Source organism: Protopterus annectens, chromosome 8.part1 (genome assembly GCF_019279795.1).
Source record: "Protopterus annectens isolate FY-2018-M chromosome 8.part1, PAN1.0, whole genome shotgun sequence".
In the NCBI taxonomy this organism is placed as follows: Eukaryota; Metazoa; Chordata; order Ceratodontiformes; family Protopteridae; genus Protopterus; species Protopterus annectens.
Window position 1 is genome coordinate 344,307,527 of NC_056742.1, and position 22,212 is coordinate 344,329,738.

At 41.8% G+C, this 22,212-nt stretch overlaps 1 protein-coding gene across 1 annotated transcript in view; it reads right to left on the reverse strand.

Annotated features, from left to right (window-relative positions):
- Positions 1–22,212, reverse strand: part of NAE1 (NEDD8 activating enzyme E1 subunit 1) — a 1,377,685-nt gene that overhangs the window by 1,085,331 nt on the left and 270,142 nt on the right. The window contains exon 9 of the mRNA XM_044081916.1: positions 1,869–1,931. Coding sequence (XP_043937851.1) covers positions 1,869–1,931 — 63 coding nt within the window. The remainder of the gene's footprint in view (positions 1–1,868; positions 1,932–22,212) is intronic.

Here is a 22,212-nt window from a genome sequence, read left to right on the forward strand (position 1 = left end):
AGACATTAACAAAATAACAGAACATGGATGAATACATATTTTTTAATAAAAGTAAAAGAAGTCTGTAACTCTACTTATTGTCATAATTTATTAAGTGTAATTCATCACCTTTTTAACAAAAATCACCACTTTTAGATGGGATTAAGAGGGACAGAGCTAAAATTACAGTCAAAATAAGAGATGTCTCTGATGCACCTACCTACCTTCCTACTCCTTACACACACACACCTACCTTCCTCCTCCTTGCACACATACCTCCCTCCCTTATTCTTGCACACACACACACACACACACACACACAAACACACACACACACACACACACACACCTTCTTCCCTCGAATGCACCTATACCTACCTACCACACACACACACACACACACACACACACACACACACACACACACACAAACACACAAAACCTCTTAGCACAAAAAATCTAGGCAAAGCCAAAAAAAAACAGTGGGACAAAGCCCCCAAAATAGGGACAAACTTCAAATATTGCTCTCACAAACTTATAAAGTTCCTAGAATAAAATATATTGTGTTACTGTGAATTTTCTGAAGGATATGAAGTCTGAAAGTCAAAATGCCTCTCATTATTTAGTGAATTCTGTCCTCACAGATTTGCCACAATAGACCCCCAAAAAAACCCACACATTTTATGAGGAACAGACTAAAAATTTGAGGCAAAATTCAGGATATTCTGTGAAAATCTGGACAGTTGAGAGATACTTCCCTCCCTCTTTTTACACACACGCAAATGCATCACTACCTACCTACTTCTTACACACACACACACACACACACACACACACACACAAAAACACAAAACCTACTTTTTACATAAACACATACCTATCTACCTACCACAAACAAAAACACATACACCTACCTCTCGCTTGTCAGTTTGTGGTCTGCATTTCAAACGTCTTTTGGCATTCAAATTCCGCGTGCACGAAAGACGAAGATGTAAAAGCAGGTCGCACAGATGCAGAAGATGAAAACAAGTCTCACACACCTGTCACATCTGTGTGTCCAGGCACAAAGGCCACTCTTCTTAAAGAAGAATGCCCTTAAAAAAAAAAAAAAAAGACTTTTTTAAATTAAAAACGAAGTCTCCCGGCCAGCACCCCGCCCAGCCAGCGGGCCCATGTCTTTCATGGACTGGCAGGAAATTTCTGCCAGACCAGACCCAGTCCACCGACTAGCAGTTGAAAAATACTACCCTAGGAGAGGCCAAACAGTTAACAGTCTTGTGATTCTTTTCCTCACTCACACCAGCAGGCGCCTAAACCACTGATGGAACTTAAGTCACCTGGATCACAGTCAGGGCTTTATGCTTCTATGCCAACAGATATGAATATTTCTAAAATGAAGAATTTTAAAACCTATAAAATTAAAGAATTCTACTAAAACATGTCTAACAACTATATACCTTATTACAGAAATGCTGATTTTCCCATTCACAATGTTCAAATCCAATGATGGCAGTGTCACACCACTCTTCCCCAACTTCTACATACTAACTATGAATTTTAAACAGTAACAAAGCAATACTTAAAATGGCAATTGAGTTTAAACAACTGGAGCCATACACATATGAGAAATATGCAATAGGTAAAAGTCTCTCTACTGGTGTAGTTAAAAACACTGGTTTGGAAAGCCATTCTGCACTATTTATTAAACTTCTTTGTGACACCCTGGAAAGAAACATGAATTAAAAACATAAAAAAAATCAGATTGTAAAATAAAAATAGGAGAAAGGCAATGAAAATCAAAAGGATTAAATGCACAGTCTAATTTATATAGAAAAGTAGTCAATCAAGAAATACAAGATCAGAAATCTTCTTGAAAGCATAACACATACCTCAGACCACCACTTTTCTAAACATTTTGCTACTATAATAATCCATGGAATGTGGCAATGGTCCTGCAAAAGATAAGAAAAATATTAACTGCTAAAACACAAGTTTTTTTTTTTTTTTCACAAAGTACACACACAGGACAGAGTAGAAGAAAACAGGATAATCATATGCAGTTGGATATTGGAACATTTGCGAACCAAAGAGTTACCAACCAAATGAGAGCGTAGTGCTCCAAGCAGAGCTTAGATATTCACTGTCCTGGGGAAGAAAATATGGGACTGGACTCTATTCAAAACCTCTACGGATGCATCAAAAGAGAACTATATTCCCACAAAATTCTTACAGCAAACATGTTTAACTGATGTTTCAGCCCAAAGGAAAACTTAACTTCAAAGACAAACTTGAATCCAGATCCATCTGTGAAAAACCTTGCTGCTTGCATCACTAATAAGATTCTTATTCCAGTCCCGCATGAGAAACTAGGATTAAATGAATGGGTCTACCTGTCCAAAAACAGTGTATATCACAGGGAATGCAAAAAAAAAGAAAAAGAAAATTAAAGCTTTGCTGTTTTAAGACGTTAGCAAAATTAAATGTCATATTTAAGGGATATGTCTTGCAGCAGCTGTACAATGCTTGCAGGAATCAAAACAGCCTGAAACACAAACGCATGGAAAATATTACTGAATTCAACTAAAATGATAAATAAATTTCCTGAAATGCTTGTAAAAAAACTATAACCTAATGAAAACACTATTACTTTCCTTTGATGGATAAACAAACTTGCAAACAATTAAGTCTAAGGGTGCATAGGGTGAAGTCCTCTCTGCAACCTACTACTGCCAAAACAGAAACGGTGTCAACAACTTTACCAAAGAACAAACTAACAGCTTTAAAGAAAAAAGATTCAATCTCTAGTATGTCAAGCAAATGTGTTATCAAGCAACCTGATTAATCCATGTTTTCAATCAGCTGTGATGGCTATATAAACCTGATACCCTTGATGGACCAAATCTAGATCACATTCCCTTGAATATTCATCACTATGATTTGTGACACTGGGCAAGTCACTTAACCTTCTCAGAGAACCTGGATATTGCATGAAACAGGCTTTCACATTTACTGGGTCTTAAATGTGTGGTTGAATAAAGACAGTTAATTTAACAATCACTGTAACAAAGTATTCTACAGTAAGAATTCAGCAACAGTATCCATAATAACCACATCATCAAGACTTCTATTCGGGGAGTATCAGCTATGCTTCAACCAGTTCTTAACTGTTGTATCTCATGTAGCACAAAGCAAATGCCTATCTTGTGTTGTAGAAAATTAAACAGAACACAACTGACCTTCACAGCAGATCTACATGTACAAAATAAACACCTTAAGTGAATATAAGATGTCATGTGCTGTGAACACAAAAGAAAATAAAGGTTGTGACATTCCTAACTGAATGTGTGAAAAACTTGCTCACAGTTAACATTGTTGTTGTTCAATTTAAGACAATCACATGAATAATGCAAAACTGAAAGGTAGAGTAGTCGAGACAGAGATGTTAATTCCACCTCAGCAGAAGAGTGGGTCATTTGTTTAAAACACCTGCAGACACAAACATGATGTATTCAATGGAAAATTTTGAAAAGAAAATTTAGTACCAAAGCAAACAAAAGTATATATCACATTCCAGGACACAGTCAGCTTCCAGGTTAAACAAATATAGGTACTACTGCCAGCATAAACAGTTAGCAGAGTAGTGTGGTAATAAGTCTGATTTAAATACTGCCTGACAAGCACAACTTCTCAGTTCTAGACATTCTACTCAAAATCGGACAGAAACCAGCAATACCCATATGAATGAATGTAAGCACTATATAGGTAATAGTGAATACGCATAACCAACTACATTCCTGTAGTAATCTAAATCTTGATTTGCACAAATAAAAAGAAGACTATGTTGGGTGAGTATTCATAGTGCTAAGAGTGTCTCTTCCTTAGGGCTCTACCTTAATGTCAGGACCTTCATACAATTTTAATTTATTCAGGGGAGAACTCCTGTAGTACCCTTCATAACAACCAAGGAGAATGCCAAATACCTCTAGGACAAATCCAAGGTGGCAGACAGCTAAGACAAGCTCTCTGGTAACGTTACTGTTCCAAAGTGCACTCTGCTTCTAGACTATGCACCTTGCTTGTAACCATTTAATTTGTGGACATCTGTCACAGTTTCAGTTTCGCATGCATCTTACACACTAAGATAACTTTGTGTCTTTTGGCTTTTCCCGGTTAGCGGTCGCCACAGCGGAACTCCGGTCCGCTAATGATTGGTAGTGGATTTTTACATACCGGGTTACCAGCCCTGACGTACAACCTTCAACGAAGGCACGCCCCATTCACGTATGCCTCCACACAGAAGACGCTCTAGCTGAGAATCGAATGGGAAAACGTCTTGCTATGAGGCAACAAAGCTACCGCAGCACCACCTCCGTGATATAAGCAGCACATATGGCAATGGCCTTGAACAATATGTCAAACAGTATACCTCTGCAGCAGAGGATCCAAAACTTTACCGCCATCCAAAGGAGAATTCAAAACCTCAATTTTTACTTCATCTGGGAGGTTCTGAGAATGCAGCCAGGCAAACCTCCTCAATACAGTACCAATGGCAACAGCCCTGGATGTAATATCTACTCTAAACAATGAGCAGTGCCTGAGAAACTGAGATAACTAAACCACACAAAGCAGACTTTTCCTCACAGGAGGCAACTACACTGTAAAATATTTCTCATTAGGGTTGCCACCTTTTCAAATGGCCAAAGTGGGACATTTTCGGTACAAACATCAGATTTTACAGGCCGACACATACCCACGGTCAGTACAAAGGATAGAACTTAACTTTTTTGCCTAAATAAAAGCTTATTCTTGTAGCATTTTAGTTGCTTATTCTGTTTCTTATAACATTTAGGTATTTTAGATACAGAATAACTGTTTTATGCAATTATTACATAAAATATTGGAAATAATTTTGTCCTAAAATCTCAGGACATTTGCCATTTTTTAAATTTTTTGTCAGGACACAACTACCCAAAGAGGGACTGTCCCTCGCAAAGTGGGACAGGTGGTAACCCTATTTCTCATACGTTCACAAGTAGTCAGAATAAACTTTAGCATATGAGCCTGACAATTCAAAATTCTAAAAATTAAAGCTGCAGAAGCATACATGTTTTCCCCCCAAAATTATCAGTTGTTTTACAATCCTTGTCAGAAAGATTAGAATTATTGGCAGCATCTGGATAAACTAAAGCTATAGCTGTTGGGCTGAGGAACCTTGCACATTCTATCTGCTTTCTTGGGTGCAACAGGCTGGCTTGTCAGGAAAACCAGAGGTTGTGGCAAACACATCCTCCAATGCTAACAGCACTGGGGAGATGGAAAGAGGTTCTGGGACTTCCAGTTGTAACAAATCACAGTATTTTCTTAGGGCCTGAGAAACCTTGGTGTTCTCCCATTAAAAAGACTGCCACATTCTAGTAATAGTCTCCGAGGAAAAGAACACTTGACAGGAAGATTCAGATAACAAGCGCTCCTCTGAGTCTGAATCAGAAATCTAAGGAGAAAAAAAATGCACCTACCCCACCACATTCCTCCCCATATTAGATTTTCTGAATCTCTCCAGGAAAAGAGGAATCTCTTTCTTTTGACCAGAAGCCACTTGATAAGAAAGATCAAGAGCCTGTAGGAGACCTGTGTCAGCATAATAAACTACTCCTGTCCAGTGAAACTGGTGCAGGAGAAGATGAATGTTTATTAATGGCAGAAACAGCTTCCCCAGGGATGCGCACAACATTCTGGCTAAGCAGGGGCGCCTTCCCTGTCCAATCTCTGAAGACTTGCAAGAGTATCTCTCACTCGCCCACTGAGGGCACCCCAAAAGCTGCAGAGGAGGTCTCTAACCCCTGGTCCATAGTGGCTGCATGACAAAAAAGATGAGTGGTCTGAGAAACAGCTTTGACCACAAAAGAGTCAGCTATCTGCAGCTGAGGCAATTTGCTAGCCTGCTACTGTGGCAAAGGCTGTTTAGTAATGGTTTTCGGGATCTGAATGGAGAGATGATAAAATGAGCAAGCAAAGGAGAGTAGTATTGCTGGAACTGAGTCCATCCTCAATTCTTGGTGAGTACCTTCGCAAGGTGGACCCTGTTTTTACAAAATCTCACTAAGAAGGTATGGATATACAGACTATTTTATATAGCACACATCATGGAAAGAAGTAGGGTAAAAATGAAAAGACAGCTGGGTGCTCAATTCCCAGGATAAAAAAAATGCACAATCCTGGTATCCACACTGGTGCCCAGACTGGAAAATATGACAGTGTACAATCCTCAAGACAGGGAATCATTTCTACAATGGGGTTAGGCCAAGCTCAGGGGGAGGATGTCCCCCTGTTATAGAAGGAAGACGCAGTCCACAAAAAACAGGCCACAAAAGAGCCATAAAGATGATACAGTGGACTATTGAGAATAAGGGAAAAAATTGAGTATTGTTACTATTTTGTAAGCAGCTCAAAATTTCAAGATAGTAGATATTCAAAAAGATTAACAGAGAAAAGAAAAACACTTGCACAAGAAAAACAGTCAAAAGCTTCAAATGGAAATTTCTGTTTATTAACACAACAGATCCATGAAAACATTATTTAGGCCAAGAATCTTTGGGCCATTTGGAAAAAGAAGCGACAGAAGTATGACAATATAAAGAACAAAGCCTATAGGTTTTTGAAAAGTATATAAACAAAAAAAGAAACTTGGACTTGGGAAAGAAAGAGATCAGATATGGTGAAATATTTAGTCAAAAGAGAAAGCAAAACTAATCAATCCATTAAGCAGCTCCAAATATATTTGAAGAGAAATACAGGCAAAGGCACCTAGATATGGAAAATTTCACAACATAAATAACATCAGAAAGGGAAAATGTACAACAGAAGATTATTAAAGTACAAGTTAAACAGAAGCTGAAGTTATGGAATACCTGTGAAGTGAAGGAAATAGCATAGAAAGTCTAACACAATGTCACAGCATGACGGAAAGTACAGTTGTGTACACGTACCATAAATGTAGATGTTAGAGTGTATTCACTGTTGCAGTCATCACATTTGGGTTATCCGGCCTTGGGTAGCCCTTAGACAGCCTGAATACCAGAGGCTTAGTATTTCTGAGTAGGTTGCTGTCACTCCAGGTCAGGTTGTCAGTGGTATAAAATCAGGCAGCCGACGCAATCACATCACTTTTTTTTTTTGCCACAACTGTCAGGAGCCCCCAAACAGGGAGCTAGGTTATTGTGGAAGACCACCACCAGTAGAAAGTAGATACCAAAAATTCCCTGTAAGGACAGAGGAAGAGAGAGAGAGAGAGAGAAGGGGGGTGGAGGGTGGAAAACCAGGACTGCAACAGTGAAAACAGTGAATTCACTCGAACATCTACATTTATGGTAAGTGTACAGAAAGTACAGTTGTGTACACTTACCATAAATGTAGATGTTTGAGTGTACTCACTGTTGCAGTCATTACATTTGGGTAATCTGCTTGCAGGATGCACTCAGTCGGCCTGATTAACAAAGTCTTGGGTCCTGCGTCGGTTGCTGTCCCTTCTTCTATGACGTCACATCATCAGGGGTATAAAACATGCAGCCGACGCCATTACATCAGTTTTTCTTGCCCCAGATGTCAGGTGCCCCCCTAATGGGAAGCAATTAAACAAAAAAGCACAAAGATATACCTCCAACAAAAAAGCAAATACACCACACAGGTTTTTAAGCATAGTAAAGGAAAGTAGAGGTATAGCCAAAATAAGTTAGGGGGCTGGAGGGAGGGTAACCAGGACTGCAACAGTGAATACACTCGAACATCTACATTTATGGTAAGTGTACACAACTGTACTATGTTCTTCATGTTTCACTGTTGCAGTCATTATATTTGGATTGATTCCCAAAGCTATGGTAGGGAGGAGGAGTTTAGATAGCATTAGGGCCAGCTATAAGGCCCTGCAAGAATGCAGTGGTAAAGCCAGCTCTGGATTTAGAAAAAATTGGCAAATGATAATGCTTGGTGAAAGTATGTACAGAACTCCAGATAGCAGCTTCTAGGATGTCCCTGGTAGGGACGCCTCTGAGAAAGGCTGTAGAGGTAAATGCAGCCCTGGTGGTGTGAGGTCTGATCCCCTAGGGGATAGGTTTTCCATGGTGCTTATAGCAGAAATTAATGCAATGGCTTATCCATTTAGAAATGGTTTGCTTTGAAATAGCCTTCCCCTCTGCCCCTGCAGCAAATGCTACCAAGAGTTGTTGAGATTTCCTTTGAGGTTTAGTCCTGTCCAAGTACAATCTAAGTTGTCTGTGCACATCGAAGGAATGCAGTATGCATTCCCCTTTATTCTGTGGATTGGGAAAGAAGGTTGGCAAATGAATGGACTGATTAAGAGCCACACTGGATACCACCTTGGGCATGAAGGATGGATTGGTTCTGAGGGACATCCTGTCCCCATGAAAGATGATGAAAGGCTCCACTGCCATAAGGGCTGAAGTGATTGCTAAGAGGAAAGCTGTTTTCCAAGAAAGAAAATTTAAGTATGCAGTAGCAGCTGGCTTGAATGGAGGTCGAGTGAGTTTCTCCAAGACAAAGTTAAGGTCCCAGGCTGGGGATGGAGCTCTCCTGGGTGGTCTCAAATTTTTGGCCCTCTGAGGAACTGCTTGAGCAGTGGATGGGAGAAGGAGGGAGGTTCTGTGTTATAATGAGCTGAAATGGCTGAGGTGTGGATTTTAATGGAGGAAAAAGACAGGCCCTTGTGAAGCATCTCAGTTAAGTATTGTTAAATCTGAGGTAAATTGGGCACTGCTGGGCTCATTCCTTGAGACTGGTTCCAGGCACAGAATAATTTCTATTTTTCAGCATAAGATTTTCTAGTACTAGGCCTCCTTGCCTTTAAGATGATATCAATCACAGGTTTGCTGAGGGATGGTAAAGGAGAGATTAAGTAATTAGCCAGGCTGCAAGGTTCAGTGTTGGAAGCTGAGGGTGCAGAATCTGGTTCTCCTGCTGAGACAGCAGGGAAGGAGTCTGAGGCAGGTGCCATGGAGATATCTCTGACACACTGCGCAGGAGGGGGTACTAGTGTTGGCGCAGCCAGTTTGGAGCAATGAATATCATCCCTGGTTTGTCCTGTTTGACTTTTAGTAGTACTTTGGAGAGAAGAGACAGAGGAGGGAAGGCATAGACTGATAGGTTTTTCCAGCTGAAGGACAGAGCATCCACTTTCCAGGCTTGTTTGTGGGGAGTCCTTGTGCAAAATTTGTCCAGTTGGTAGTTCTGGGGACAGGCAAACAGGTCTATATCTGGGCTCCCCCCATTTGCTTGTCAACATGTTGAAAATCCTTGGTTCCAGTTTCCACTCGTGTGGGTCCATGAGGTTTCTGCTTAGTCTGTCTGCCAGTGTATTTAATTTTCCTGGCAGGAATTGAGCTTGTATTTGCACTTGGTAGCTCAAGGCTGTGTTCCACAATGCCATGGCTAGTCTGCAGAGGGGGTACGAATGTGCACCCCCCTGCTTGTTTATGTACCACATAACAGTGGTGTTGTCCGCCTTTACCATTAGTTGCCCTGGAAGAATGTGGTCCTTGAAGGCTGTCTAGAGTATTCTGTACAGCTAACATTTCTTTTTGATTGATATGCAGGTGCATTTGACTTGGGTTCCATTTTCCCTGAATGCACTTCCCTGCCAGGTGAGCCCCTCATACATAGTCTGATGCATCTGTTAAGGTTTGGTCGGCAGGGGGTGGTGTGAAAGGTAGTCCCTTGTTTTGGTGGCAGGCCTCTGTCCACCAAAGGAACTCTAGGCGTAGGTAAGGAATGATAGGAATCATAGTTTCTAGGTTTTGAGAATGTTGACACCATAGGCTTTTTAGATACCACTGTAGTTTCCTCATATGCAGTCTTGCATATGGAATTAGAAGAATGTAGAAGGCCATGAACCCCAAGGCTTGCAGTATTTGTCTTGCAGATAGGGTTTTTTGTGGCCACTTGTTTGAAGTAAGTTATCAAATGAATTTGCTTTTCTGGCGTGAGGTAAGCCATCTGGGAAGTTGTATTCAAGCTTGCTCCCAGGAATATAATTTGCTGACAGGGTACCAGTTGTGATTTCTTTTCATTTATGGTGTACCCCAGACAAGTTAGAACCCTTTTTACAAAGGCCAGATGATTCAAAAGTATGTCCTGGCTTTCTGCCTGAATTAGACAATCGCCCAGGTATGGGTATATTTGAATATTTCTTTGCCTGCAAAATGCAATAACTGGAGCTAGGCACTTTGTGAATACCCTGGGCGAAGTAGATAAGCCAAACGGCAGTGCAGAGAACTGATAGTGTGTGTAGTCTGCTTTGAAGTATAGGTATCTTCTGCAAGATTCCCTGATTGGGATGTGCAGGTATGCTTCTTTTAAATCTAGTGTTGCCAACCAGGCATCTTTGCCTAGCATAGGAAGTAATTGGTGAAGAGTCAGCATCTTGAATTTTGGAATCTCCAAAAAGGTGTTTAGAGTAGACAGGTCCAGGATAAGACGTCATGAATTGTCTTTCCTGGGTACCAGGAAAAGTCTCTAGTAGAAACCTTGTCCCTTTTCCTCTTCTGGTAGCAGTTGAATAGCCCCCATGCTTAAGAGAGAAAGTACTTGTTTTTTGGGCCTCAGCCCACTGATTTGGGGGTAAGTCTGGCCACCCACTTGGTGCTGGCAACGTGTGTAAGTGAAATCTGTATCCCTGGGACACTATAATTAAAATCCATTTGTCCTGGGTAATGAGTTCCCAATTCTTTGCATGAAGAGCAATCTTTCCCCCCAAAGGGGCAGTCAGATGATAAGTGCTTAGAAATTTTAAAAGGAAGTCATCGAGACAGTTTACCATAGGGGGGAGTCTTATTATTTCCAGACTTGGAAGTGGAGGCCCCCCACTGCTAAGTTCTGTGAGTCCCCTGGGACTAAAACCTGGGGTTTCTGCTGTGTCTGGGTTTGGCTTGAGAAGACCTGGAAGGGAATTCTTAGAGGGCCAGTGTCTACTAAATCTAGGAGGCTGAACTTGTAAAAAATTTTAACAGTTTGCATAGATTTAGCTTCATCTTCCATCTTTTTAAGAACTTCCTCAGCCTTGTTGCCAAACAGGCGGTCCTGATTTAAAGGAGCATCCAACAATTTAGCTTTAACATTATCAGGCAAAGATTGCTCCCTAAGCCAAGCATGACTTCTGAGCACAGACCCAGTAACAGCAGCCCCGCAAGAGGCCTCTAATGAATCAAAACCATATTGCAAAGTATGTTTTCCAACTTGTTCGGCAGAATGCATTAAATCCTGTAATTCTTTATTTTCCACACAGTCAGGAATCAACATCATTTTCTGTTTAAGCAGTCCAATAACATGTTGCTGATATTTTAACATATGAAACGGGCAGTTTAAAGCCCTAATGGCCAAGGTTGCAGAAGTGTAAACCTTCTTACCCCATCTATTCGGCACCCTGGAGTTTCTATCAGAAGGGGTAGGATTTTTAGCAGTAGAAGACTTAATGCCTTGGGCCCCTGTGAAACAGTCTCTGGATCTGCAATAGGATTTTTGAAAAAGAACTTGTGGGACTCTGGGACCCTGCAGTATCTGTCAGGTTTTCTGAGAGCAGGAGGCAGGGAATCAGGGGCCAAACTAGATTCCGAGAAAGCATCATCAACAATGTCTAGTACAAGAGGAATAGCTAAAGGCATATGCTGAGGTAAGAGAAGGAAATCCCTAAGCCTCTTTTGAATCAGAATAATCCTGGCTTTCCAAGTGGAAATGCTCCCTTAGAGAATGTAAGGTTACCCCAAAAAAAAAATCCTCAGGAGGGGAAGCAGAGGGAAACAAATCTTCTGCATCAGAATCCTCATAAGTAGGTAAGGACAAATCCATGTCATCAGAAGAGTCAGAAAAAACAGAATCCTGATCAGAAGATTCATAATCAACCTCAGTCCTAGGCCTCTTAGAAGGGGGCGGGGGGGTTGGCTACCCCTGATTAGAGTTATTAGATCTTCAGCCATTCTTATCATTTGTTTTTTAGACATAGAGGCCTGAGCATGTGGCCTGGGTGTCGTTTTTTTATGCATGGATCGAGATTTAGACCTAAGTAATGAAGGAGGCGTTGATTTAATATGAAAGTACGTAGGCCTGAATACACCCTCAGAAGCCGGTGCCTGCACAACGACTCCGGCCCTATTCACGGTAGAGACATCCGCGGGTTCCATAGCTGAAGCATCTCGTGGCATAACGGACTCCGAATGGGTCTCAGTAGAGCCCTGCGAAGCAGAAGTAGCGGGTATCAGGGGCTACGAAAGTGCCTCACTTAGTATCGGCAAACTGGCGACTGGCTTAGGAGAAGCGTCGTTGGCAGTTTTGGACCTCGGCGGCCTGTCTCTGTCTTTATCTTTGCGTTTTTTCGGAATCCTGGTAGTCGGATGGCTAACTGACGACATTTCTGGATAATTAAAGAGAAAAGCGAAATATTTAGAGGCAAAAATATACCAACGAAGGATAGTGCACTGATTAAATAAAGCACAAAACTGACAGCAAGTCAGGACCTAGGCAATGAAAATCTTTATGAGGTATTTGCTTTCCACAAGTAATGCAATTATTAACTTTTACTGACATCGGTAAGGAGCAAGAAAAAGTTTCCCCAACGGGGTACTTGGCTTTAGTTGAAGACTTCGGTTCTGAAACTCGAAAACGAAAATTTCAGGAGTTGGCCGACCGGCACTTGCGAACTGCTTCTGCTTCGGGCACCGCACGGCAAGAAAGACTGATGTAATGGCGTTGGCTGCATGTTTTATACCCCTGACGACCTGATGTCATGGAAGAAGGGACAGCAACCGACGCAGGACCCAAGACTTTGTTAATCAGGCCGACTGAGGGCAACCTGCAAGCAGATTACCCAAATGTAATGACTGCAACAGTGAAACATGAAGAACATCTGTACTATATTCTTCGTGTTTCACTGTTGCAGTCATCACACACGGGTTGATTCCCAAAGCTGAAGAAAAGGGTGGAGGCAGTCAAGAAGACTGGGAGCTGGCTAGGATGCCCTGCAAGACTGCAGTGGCAAAGCCTGCCCTGGATTTGGAGAAGATAGGCAGGTGGTAATGCTTGGCGAAGGAACGAACAAAAGTCAACAGTGCAGCCTCCAGGATGTCCCTGGTGGGGACCCCGCTGAGGAAAGCTGCAGAGGTGGAAGTTGCTCTGGTGGAATGTATCCTGACCCCTTGGGGGCAGCTTTTCATGCTGTTTTGTAGCAGAAATTGATGCAGTGTGCTATCCATTTGGAAATGGTTTGTTTGGAGATGGCTTTGCCTTCTGACCCTGTAGCAAAGCTAACCAGCAATTGATCAGACTCTCTGAAGGATTTAGTCCTGTCTAGATAGAATCTGAGCTGTCTGTGCACATCTAGGGAGTGAAAAATCCTTTTCCCCCTTGTTTTGGGGATTAGGAAAAAAGGTGGGCAAATGAATGGATTGGTTGAGAGCCACACTCGGCACCATCTTTGGCATGAAGGATGGGTTAGTTCTGAGGGATACCATGTCTGCATGGAAGATGATGAAGAGTTCCACAGCCATGAGTGCTTGCAGTTCAGAGACGCTTCTGGCTGAAGTGATGGCCAGAAGGAATGCTGTCTTCCAGGAGAGAAATTTTAGCTCTGCAGAAGAAGCTGGTTCGAAAGGGAGAGGGGGAACTTTTCCAATACAAAGTTAAGGTCCCTAGCTGGTGCCCTTCTGTGTGGTCTCAAGTTGCTAGCCCCTCTTAGGAACTGTTTGATGAAAGGCTGTGAGAAAAGGGGCTGCTCAGTGTGGAAATGAGCAGAAATAGCAGAGGCATACATTTTTATAGAGGAGAAAGAGAGGCCACTGTGTAGTAGTTCAGCTAAGTAATCCAGGATGAGAGGGAGGAAGGGCTGTGCCGTATTGGCTCCCTTAGCCCGGTTCCATGTGCAGAACATTTTCCATTTATCAGCATAAGACCTTTTGGTGCTAGGGTGTCTGGTCTCACGGATAACATCCAGAACCGGTTTACTGAGGTTGGCAGATTGGTTCGGGGTTAGGGAATAAGCCAAGCTGACAAATTGAGTGCCTGCAATTGGGGATGCATCAATTCGCCTTCCCTCTAGGTAAGGTGGTTTGGAATCTGAGGCAAATGCTATGGAGGCAGCGGGAACAGGCTGCGCAGCAGGGGGTACCAGTGTTGCCGGGACCAGTCTGGAGCTACAAGAATGGTCCTTGGTTTTTCCTCCCTTATTTTAAGCAGTACCCTGGGGATGAGAGGTAGGGGAGGAAAGGCATAGACCGATAGATTGACCTAGGGGAAGGACAAGGCATCCACTTTCCAAGCCATGCAGTGATGCTCCCTGGTGCAGAATTTGCTGAGCTGATGGTTGGTGTGGGAGGCAAATAGGTCGATCTTCGGGGTTCCCCAATTCTGAGTTATTAGGGTGAAGGAACTTCTCCTGCGTTGCCACTCATGTGGGTACAGAAGATTTCTGCTTAATTAGTCTGCCAGAGAGTTGAGAGAGCCTGGTAGGAATTGTGCTAACAGGTGTAATTGCATGGCAGAGGCTGTGTGCCAAAAGGTCATGGCCAGTCTGCATAGAGGGTAGAAGTGAGTCCCTCCCTGCTTGTTGATGTACCACATCACAGTGGTGCTGTCCGTTTTGACCAGGAGAACCCCTGGAGAGTGAGAAGGGGCTTGAAAGCTATCAAGGTGTGCTGCACAGCCATCATCTCTTTTTGACTGATGTGCAGAGGGATTTGCTCTGGGCTCCATTGGCCCTGTATGCACCTGCCATCCAGGTGTGCAGTCCAAGCATAGTCTGATGCATCTGTGGTGAGGGTTTGGGTGGCGAGGGGGAGAAAGGTAGTCCTTGTTGAGGGAGCATGCTGTTGCCCACCAAAGAAAATCTTTTTTGATGCGAATAATTATAGGTAGAAGAGTTTCCAGGTCTTGAGTGTGTTGAGACCAAAGGCTCTTTAGGTACCACTGAAGTTTCCTCATATGCAAGTCTGGCATAATGAATGACTAGTACGCAAGATGCCATGAACCCCAGAGCCTGCAGGATCTTCCTTGCAGTTAGCTGGGGCCTGGTGGATAGTTGAGAGAAGTAGGCTGTCAGGAAAATTTGTTTCTCTGGTGTAAGGTATGCCATCTGGGATGCTCTGTCCAAACTTGCTCCCAGGAAGATTATCCTTTGGGTAGGCACCTGCTTGGATTTCTTTTCGTTGATTGTGTACCCTAGAGAGGTTGGGAGGGTCTTTACAAAGGCCAGGTGCTTGAGCAGCTTTTCCTGGCTGTCTGCCTGAATAAGGCAGTCATCTAAGTATGGATAAATCTGAATATTTCTTTGTCTGCAAAAGGCAATGGCCAGAGACAGACATTTTGTGAAAACTCTGGGAGCAGTAGATAAGCCAAAGGGAAGCGCAGAGAACTTAAAGTGTTGAGATCCTGCCCTGAAGCGGATATATTTCCTGCATGATTCCCTGATAGGAATGTGGAGGTAGGCCTCTTTTAGATCTACGGTGTCTAACCAAGCGTCCTTGGGGAGCATAGGTAGCAGCTGCTGGTGGGTGAGCATTTTGAATTTTGGGATCACCAGGAAGGTGTTTAGAATGGATAGATCGAGGATGGGGCACCAGGTGAACCTAGAAAGCTGGACCCGCATGAAATCCTTAACTGTTTGCATAGATTTTGCTTTCTCTTCCATCTTTTTAAGACCTCTTCTGCCTTAGTGCCAAATAAGTTATCTTTGTGCAAGGGGGCATCCAACAATTTAGATTTGACATGGTCTGGCAGGGGCTGTTCCTTAAACCATGCATGCCTTCTAGTGACAGATCCAGTGACTGCTGCCCTGGAAAAAGCTTCTAGGGCATCAAAACCACAGTGCAAGGTGTGTTTAGTTACTTGACTTGCAGAATGCATTAACTCTTGTAAATATTTAAATTCTGCCCAAGCAGGAAAGAAAGACATTTTTTGTTTAAGGAGTTCCAAGGTATGGAACTACTAGTCTCCTGAACTTTCAAACTACAGACCCACAGCTATTCTGTCACCCTTGGCTAAAATTATGGAAAAATGCATCGACAATCAACTCCTGAACTATCTTATCCATAATAATCTCTTGGCCAACACCCAACATGGCTTTAGACCATTTCATAGTATAACCTCAGCCCTCCTTTCCTTCTCTATCATCATTAACCAACATCGTAACAATAATAAACTTTCCTCTGCTATCTTTCTCGATATTTCAAAAGCCTTTGATATGGTAAACCACCAAATACTCAAACACCTTGAAATCCATCTCCCTAGAGGACCAGGCCATCCAATGGTTTCAATCATACCGCCGTGGTAGACAACAAGTCGCCCTAAGGCAGAGCAAACTGTCCACCCTTTTACCCATCACCCTCGGAATACCCCAAGGCTCCATACTAGGTCCACTATTATTTTCCATTTTAATCAATGATTTGTATAAGGTCATCATACATTCAATATGCGGATGACTCCATTTTAGTATGCTCCGACACTTCACATACAGAGTTGCAGATTCTATCCCAAAATACTTTTAACACAGTTGAACTGGCTCCTTAACCGTCATCTCATGTTAAATCCTAATAAAACCAAACTGCTGCCTTTCTCCCCCACTCACAGGTATGCCCCTATAACCTTTACATTAAAACCCAACAACGGCACCATTATTTCCCCATATTCCTCAGCCAAACTGTTAGGAGTCAATAGATAATAACCTTAAGTTTGATCTGCATATCAATAAAACTATTAAAACAGTTAATAAAAAAACTTTGCTCACTATATAGGATCAATCCCTTCCTAACGCCATTAGACAGAACAGTAATCGTTCGTACACATCTACTCTCCGCCCTCCTCTATGCTTCCCCTCTATTTACAAACCTCAGCAAAACTGACCTTAATAAATTTTCTAGCATCTACAATCACATTGCTAGATTTGCTACCGATGCAGCCTACAAAACTCATCACTGTCATAACCTAAATCTACTTGGATGGCTTGAACTGCCTAACCTTCTTCAGGTTAACCAACTAATAGATGCACACGGGAATCCTGTACCAACCAGATAATACACCCGTAATTAAAAACCTCATCACCCCCTACAGTAACCTTAGCGCACTTCGTTCATCTGAAAGACTACTAGTTCAAATTCTCAAATCCAACAACACAGCCAGTAAATCTCTATTTGCTAACTCTGCTGGCAAAACTTGGAATTCTCTTCCTGCTAATCTTACATCTGAACTCTCTCTACCTCAGTTCAAGGACAGTCTGATTCAGTACTTTAAAAAACGATGGCTATGTCCTTGTCCTAATCCAGATACACTCTAACCATCACTCGTGTGCACATGGAGGACTTCTGCCTACACTTTGTTTCTTAACTTATAAATCCTATGAGCTCCTTGGATCTACTACCAGGTTAGCCTACTAGGCATTCAATACCCTATCATTCTTAAAAGCACTGCCTAGAATTTTCCATCTGAGTAAAAATGGAATAATTTGTTTGTGTATCTGTTTTTGTGTTTGTTTACATCTGTGTAAAAATCCTTTTATTTGTGTTTTATTTTGTCTTTTAAATTGTAAAAATGTAGCAGTTTGTTGAATGTCTTTTTGGAGCTGTTCTCCCCGGGCCTCTGCTGAAAATGGACATGTTTCCAGTCGGACTAACTCGGTAAACAAATGTAAAAATAAATAAATAAATGTTGCTGAAATTTCAGCATATGGAACTGACAATTTAGTGCCCTGATATCAAGAGTAGCTGAGGTGTATACTTTTTTTATCCCATCTGTCCAATGCTTGGGAATTCTTGTCTGAGGGGGTGGGATTCTTAGCAGAGGTTGCTTTAATCCCTTTTGGTCTTTGAGAAATGACCTCAGGGTCAGCTGTAGGATTTTTAAAAAGATATTTGTGTGAGTCAGGGACTCTGTAGTACCTGTCTGGTTTTCTGGGAGCTGGAGGAAGGGCGCCAGGAGTCAAGCTGGATTCAAGCAAAACATCCTCCACAACATTCAGGACTTGGGGGGGGGGGGGGGGGATGGCCAAGGGTCTGTGTTGTGGAAGATCTAGGAATTCCCTGAGTCTCTTTTTAGACTGAGGGTAGTCCTGACTCTCCCACTGGAAATGCTCCCTTAAAGTATACAGGGTTTCCCCAAAGGAACAATCCTCTGGGGGAGAGGCTGAAGGAATCCTCTGCATCAGAATCCTCATAAGTGGAGAGAGGTTGCATGTCTTCATATTCAGATGCATCAGATTCATCTGACTCTTGTTCAGACAAAACTACAGGGGACAGATCTCTTTTCTTTTTGGAGGGGGTAGCTTGGCTTCCCCTGATCAGCATAAGTTCTTCTGCCATTTTAAGCATTTGAGACTAAGGCAAGGTAGCAGGCGCCTGACAGTGGGTCGTTGGTTTCTTGGGTGTGGTTCGTACCCTGGGTCTAAGAAACTCTGTCGTTTTTTGAAAGAACGGTAGTTGCGAAAGAAGACGTCAGTTTGTATCGAGATTCGGTAGTGTGAAGGAATTCCTCTGAAGCCAGTGCCTGCTCAGTGGTTCCGGACCCATCCATGGTAGAGACGACTGCAGGATCCTTAGTTGAAGAAGAGTTCTGCAGCACACCGGACTCCAAAAGGGTCTCGGTAGTGGCCTGCGAATCAACAGAAGTGGGCATCAGGGGCTGCAAAAGCGCCTCACTGAGTACCGGAGAACTGACGACTAGCTTAACGGAAGCATCGTCGGTAGGTTTGGACCTGTGTGGTCTGTCTCTGTCTTTACCTTTACATTTTTCGGAAGATCTACTGTCAGATGGCTTACTGAAGCCATATCGGAATTCGAGGGCTGTAAGCGAAAACATCTGGCTACAATAAGGGCCTGATGACAGATAGTTCTAGCATTGAACAAAGCACAGAAGCAACAACAGGGGACATCGTGGTCTGGGCCTAAACAAGTGATGCAGTAAGAGTGGAAGTCTCTGCGTGTTATTTGCTTTCCACAGGTGAGACAATGATTAACTTTTTCTGACATTGGTTAGTGCAAGAAAAAAGGATCCCCAACGGAGTACTTAGCTTTAAAAGACTTCAATTCGGTAGACGAAAACTCAGGTGGCGGCTGACCGGCACTCGAGCGAACTGCTTCTATTTCGGGGTCCATGGCAAGAAAGACTGATGTAATGGGACAAGCTGACTTACTTTATACTACTGACGACCTGACGTCAGTCCTCAAGCGACAGCAACCGATGTAGAAATACTAAGTCTCTGGTATTTGGGCCGGCCAAGGGCTACCCTGGCAGGGATAACCCAAATGCGATGACTAAAACAGTGAAACATGCAGAACATCTACCTACTAAACACTAAGATCTGCCCCTGCATCTATCCAAACAGATAAACATCCTATTCTCCTTGAGCTTTCCTCTAGCTTATCCCAATATTTACCCATCAAAACCAGTAGGAAACTCTTTTTGATCTACAAGTTATTTTAAACAACTCTGTCCTTACTATAAATCTCACTAACCTTAACTATCATTCTAACCCCTCACCCCCTTAAAACTACCCCACTAGTGATTTTTCTTTCCCTTTAATTCTTTCAACCTAACCCTACCCCTCTAGTGATCTTTTCCTTTCTTAACTTTCAACCTATTTCAATATTTACAAAAAAAAATATGCATGTGTGTGTGTGTGTGTGTGTGTGTGTGTATATATATATATATATATATATATATATATCTTGTAAATTACTGTTTTTCCCTCTAATACTGTAACTTCACACAATTTATTAATCTGTTTCTCATTTTGTTATATTGTACTGTAATTTTTGTAAATTCTTGTAAAATGCTGTGCAATCATAATGTGTTTGTGGAGCTTTTCTCCCCGGGCCTCCGCTGTAAATGGGCTCCTGTCTCATTTGGACTTTCCCACTCAACAAATGTCAATAAATAAATAAATAAATAAATCACGGCCAGTCGGCATGTCAAGCACACGTTTTTTTCAGGATGGCCAAATAAAATCTTTTGCTGATTTCCAGTTCAATGATTAGGTCATTCGGCAATTAGGGTTCGATGATATGATATAGACCCTACATAGCTGCTGATCCAAGCAGAAAGTTTTAAAACATGAGGAGAACAAGTCTAAGATGACTTTCCTGCTTAATTTAACAGAAGCATATTATTGTCAAACGGGAATGGAAACCAAACCAGAAGTACACAAAAATCAGGCAGCAACTGAATGTACCAAAAAACAAAAGAAAAAAATATAATGAGAAAGGTCAGATGAGAAGGCAAGAAATGTGGAAAATGCGTAAAAACAGTCGCAAGTAGAGAAAACTCATGAACAGCCTCATGTCGATCAGAACCTCATAGATTCATATTGGCAGCCCAGGATACCGGACTACCTACGCAATGGTTTACAAAGTCCACTGAACATATGGTAGAAACAGACAAATGTAGGTTATGTAAAACAGAACTGGAAACAGTCACACATCTTTTTGCTGGGTGTCATACACTAATGACAGAGGGCCTGTATACTAAAATGCATAATAATGTGGCAAGACTGTTGCACAGGGGGTTGTGCAAACAGTACAATACTGAAGTAGCTGAAAAGAATTAGAAACATTGGCTACAACAGCATTATAGAGAACAGTGAAGTTTATATCCCATGGGACCACTCATTGCCAACAGTCCAAAAAACAGATGTGAGAAAACCAGCTATAGTAGTCCATGAAAAAAAGACAAAAATAGCATTGATCACTGAATTTGCTACACCCAGTGATTAATATGTACAGAAAGACACAGTCATAAGATACCAGGATTTGCAGGCAGAAACAAGGGCAATTTGGGAGAAGGACATTCAGACAGTTCCAATAGTAGTAGGAGGAACTGGTCTCAAAAAAATAAACTACATAGATATGCTGCAGATACATGTAACTGCAGGAATTACAGGAGTCAATTCTGGGCACACTGTGGGTGCTGCGAAGAATACTTTTGGTTAACATCAAACAATACTAATTGTACGATCTTTAATCATACTTTGGATTTGGGAATGGGGCCCATTCCTGTCATGGTATTAGAAAATCAAACGACTTGGAAAATTAAACCCGGCTGAGGCAAATAGTTACCCTGCTATGGTGGCAAAGGCTGTTTAGTTAAGTTTTCTTTTTGTGGCTGGATGAAGGACCAACAGTGATTTGTTTCATGCTCATGCCGAAAAAGGTGCTTCTTTTCAAGGGAAACTAAGCAGCACAAGCCGGTAAAATTTACAAAGTAGGAAAAGGTAACTTTCCCCATAAACACAGTAAAAAGTACTCTGATAAACTTTTCCAGCACCCAAAAAGCATTGTGTACACAGTTTCTCTATATATAAAAAAAAAAAAAAAAAAACAGTTTTAGAATGTTTAAACTAACTTTTTAATTGTCAGAAACAAAATTATGGTCCTGTTTAAAAGCCCTGTAAAGTCATGTGACAGTCTACAAAAACACATATTCTTACCTTACACTATACTTTCCTAAACATTAAAGTCAATTTAAACATCAAAGATAATATGTGGAAGGTTTTCCCCCCATAGGGAAGAGGGATGTTATTAGCTTGAGCTAACAGTTTGGGTGAGTGGATGGTGCCTTGAAGCTCTGGAAGCTGGCCGACTGTTATATCTTGTGCAGGATATAACCCATATAAGCTTAGGCTTATTCAGCAGTGATCAATATGATGAATACAAAAATATACACTCTTACTATCTATTGATCTATAAGAGGATACCCCTTAATGAATCTTGGTTGGATTAACCAGAATAAAGTAAATGCTTCAGCAAAATCCGGAGTTTAAGAGCATCTAGGTGCCTGGCTAACATACGCTACAGAGTAATGTGCTACCTACATAATCCCATATCTTAAGCCAGTCTTTTTCCCCCTGCTACAGGTGAACACCTTCTTGCAAACCAGGTTTTGCACTGATTTATTACAGAACTGATGCAAGAACAGATAAACTTGACCTACCTGCAGGGAACTACAACAAAAGGGATTACCCATCAAGGAAATTCATCTGCAGATCAAACACCATAGCTGCCTAAAACGCCAACAAACCAACAGATCTACATTCACTTTACTAAGTTTTTTCCAACAAATGTTTTGCAAAATAGCCATCAAATGTTGCTTCTTTTTTATTTTATACAATTTGTTAACTGGGGTACAGAATTCATCAAATTCAACCAATTTTAGTCTCAGCCAGAATGTGAACACACCAAGTTGAAAAAATATAAC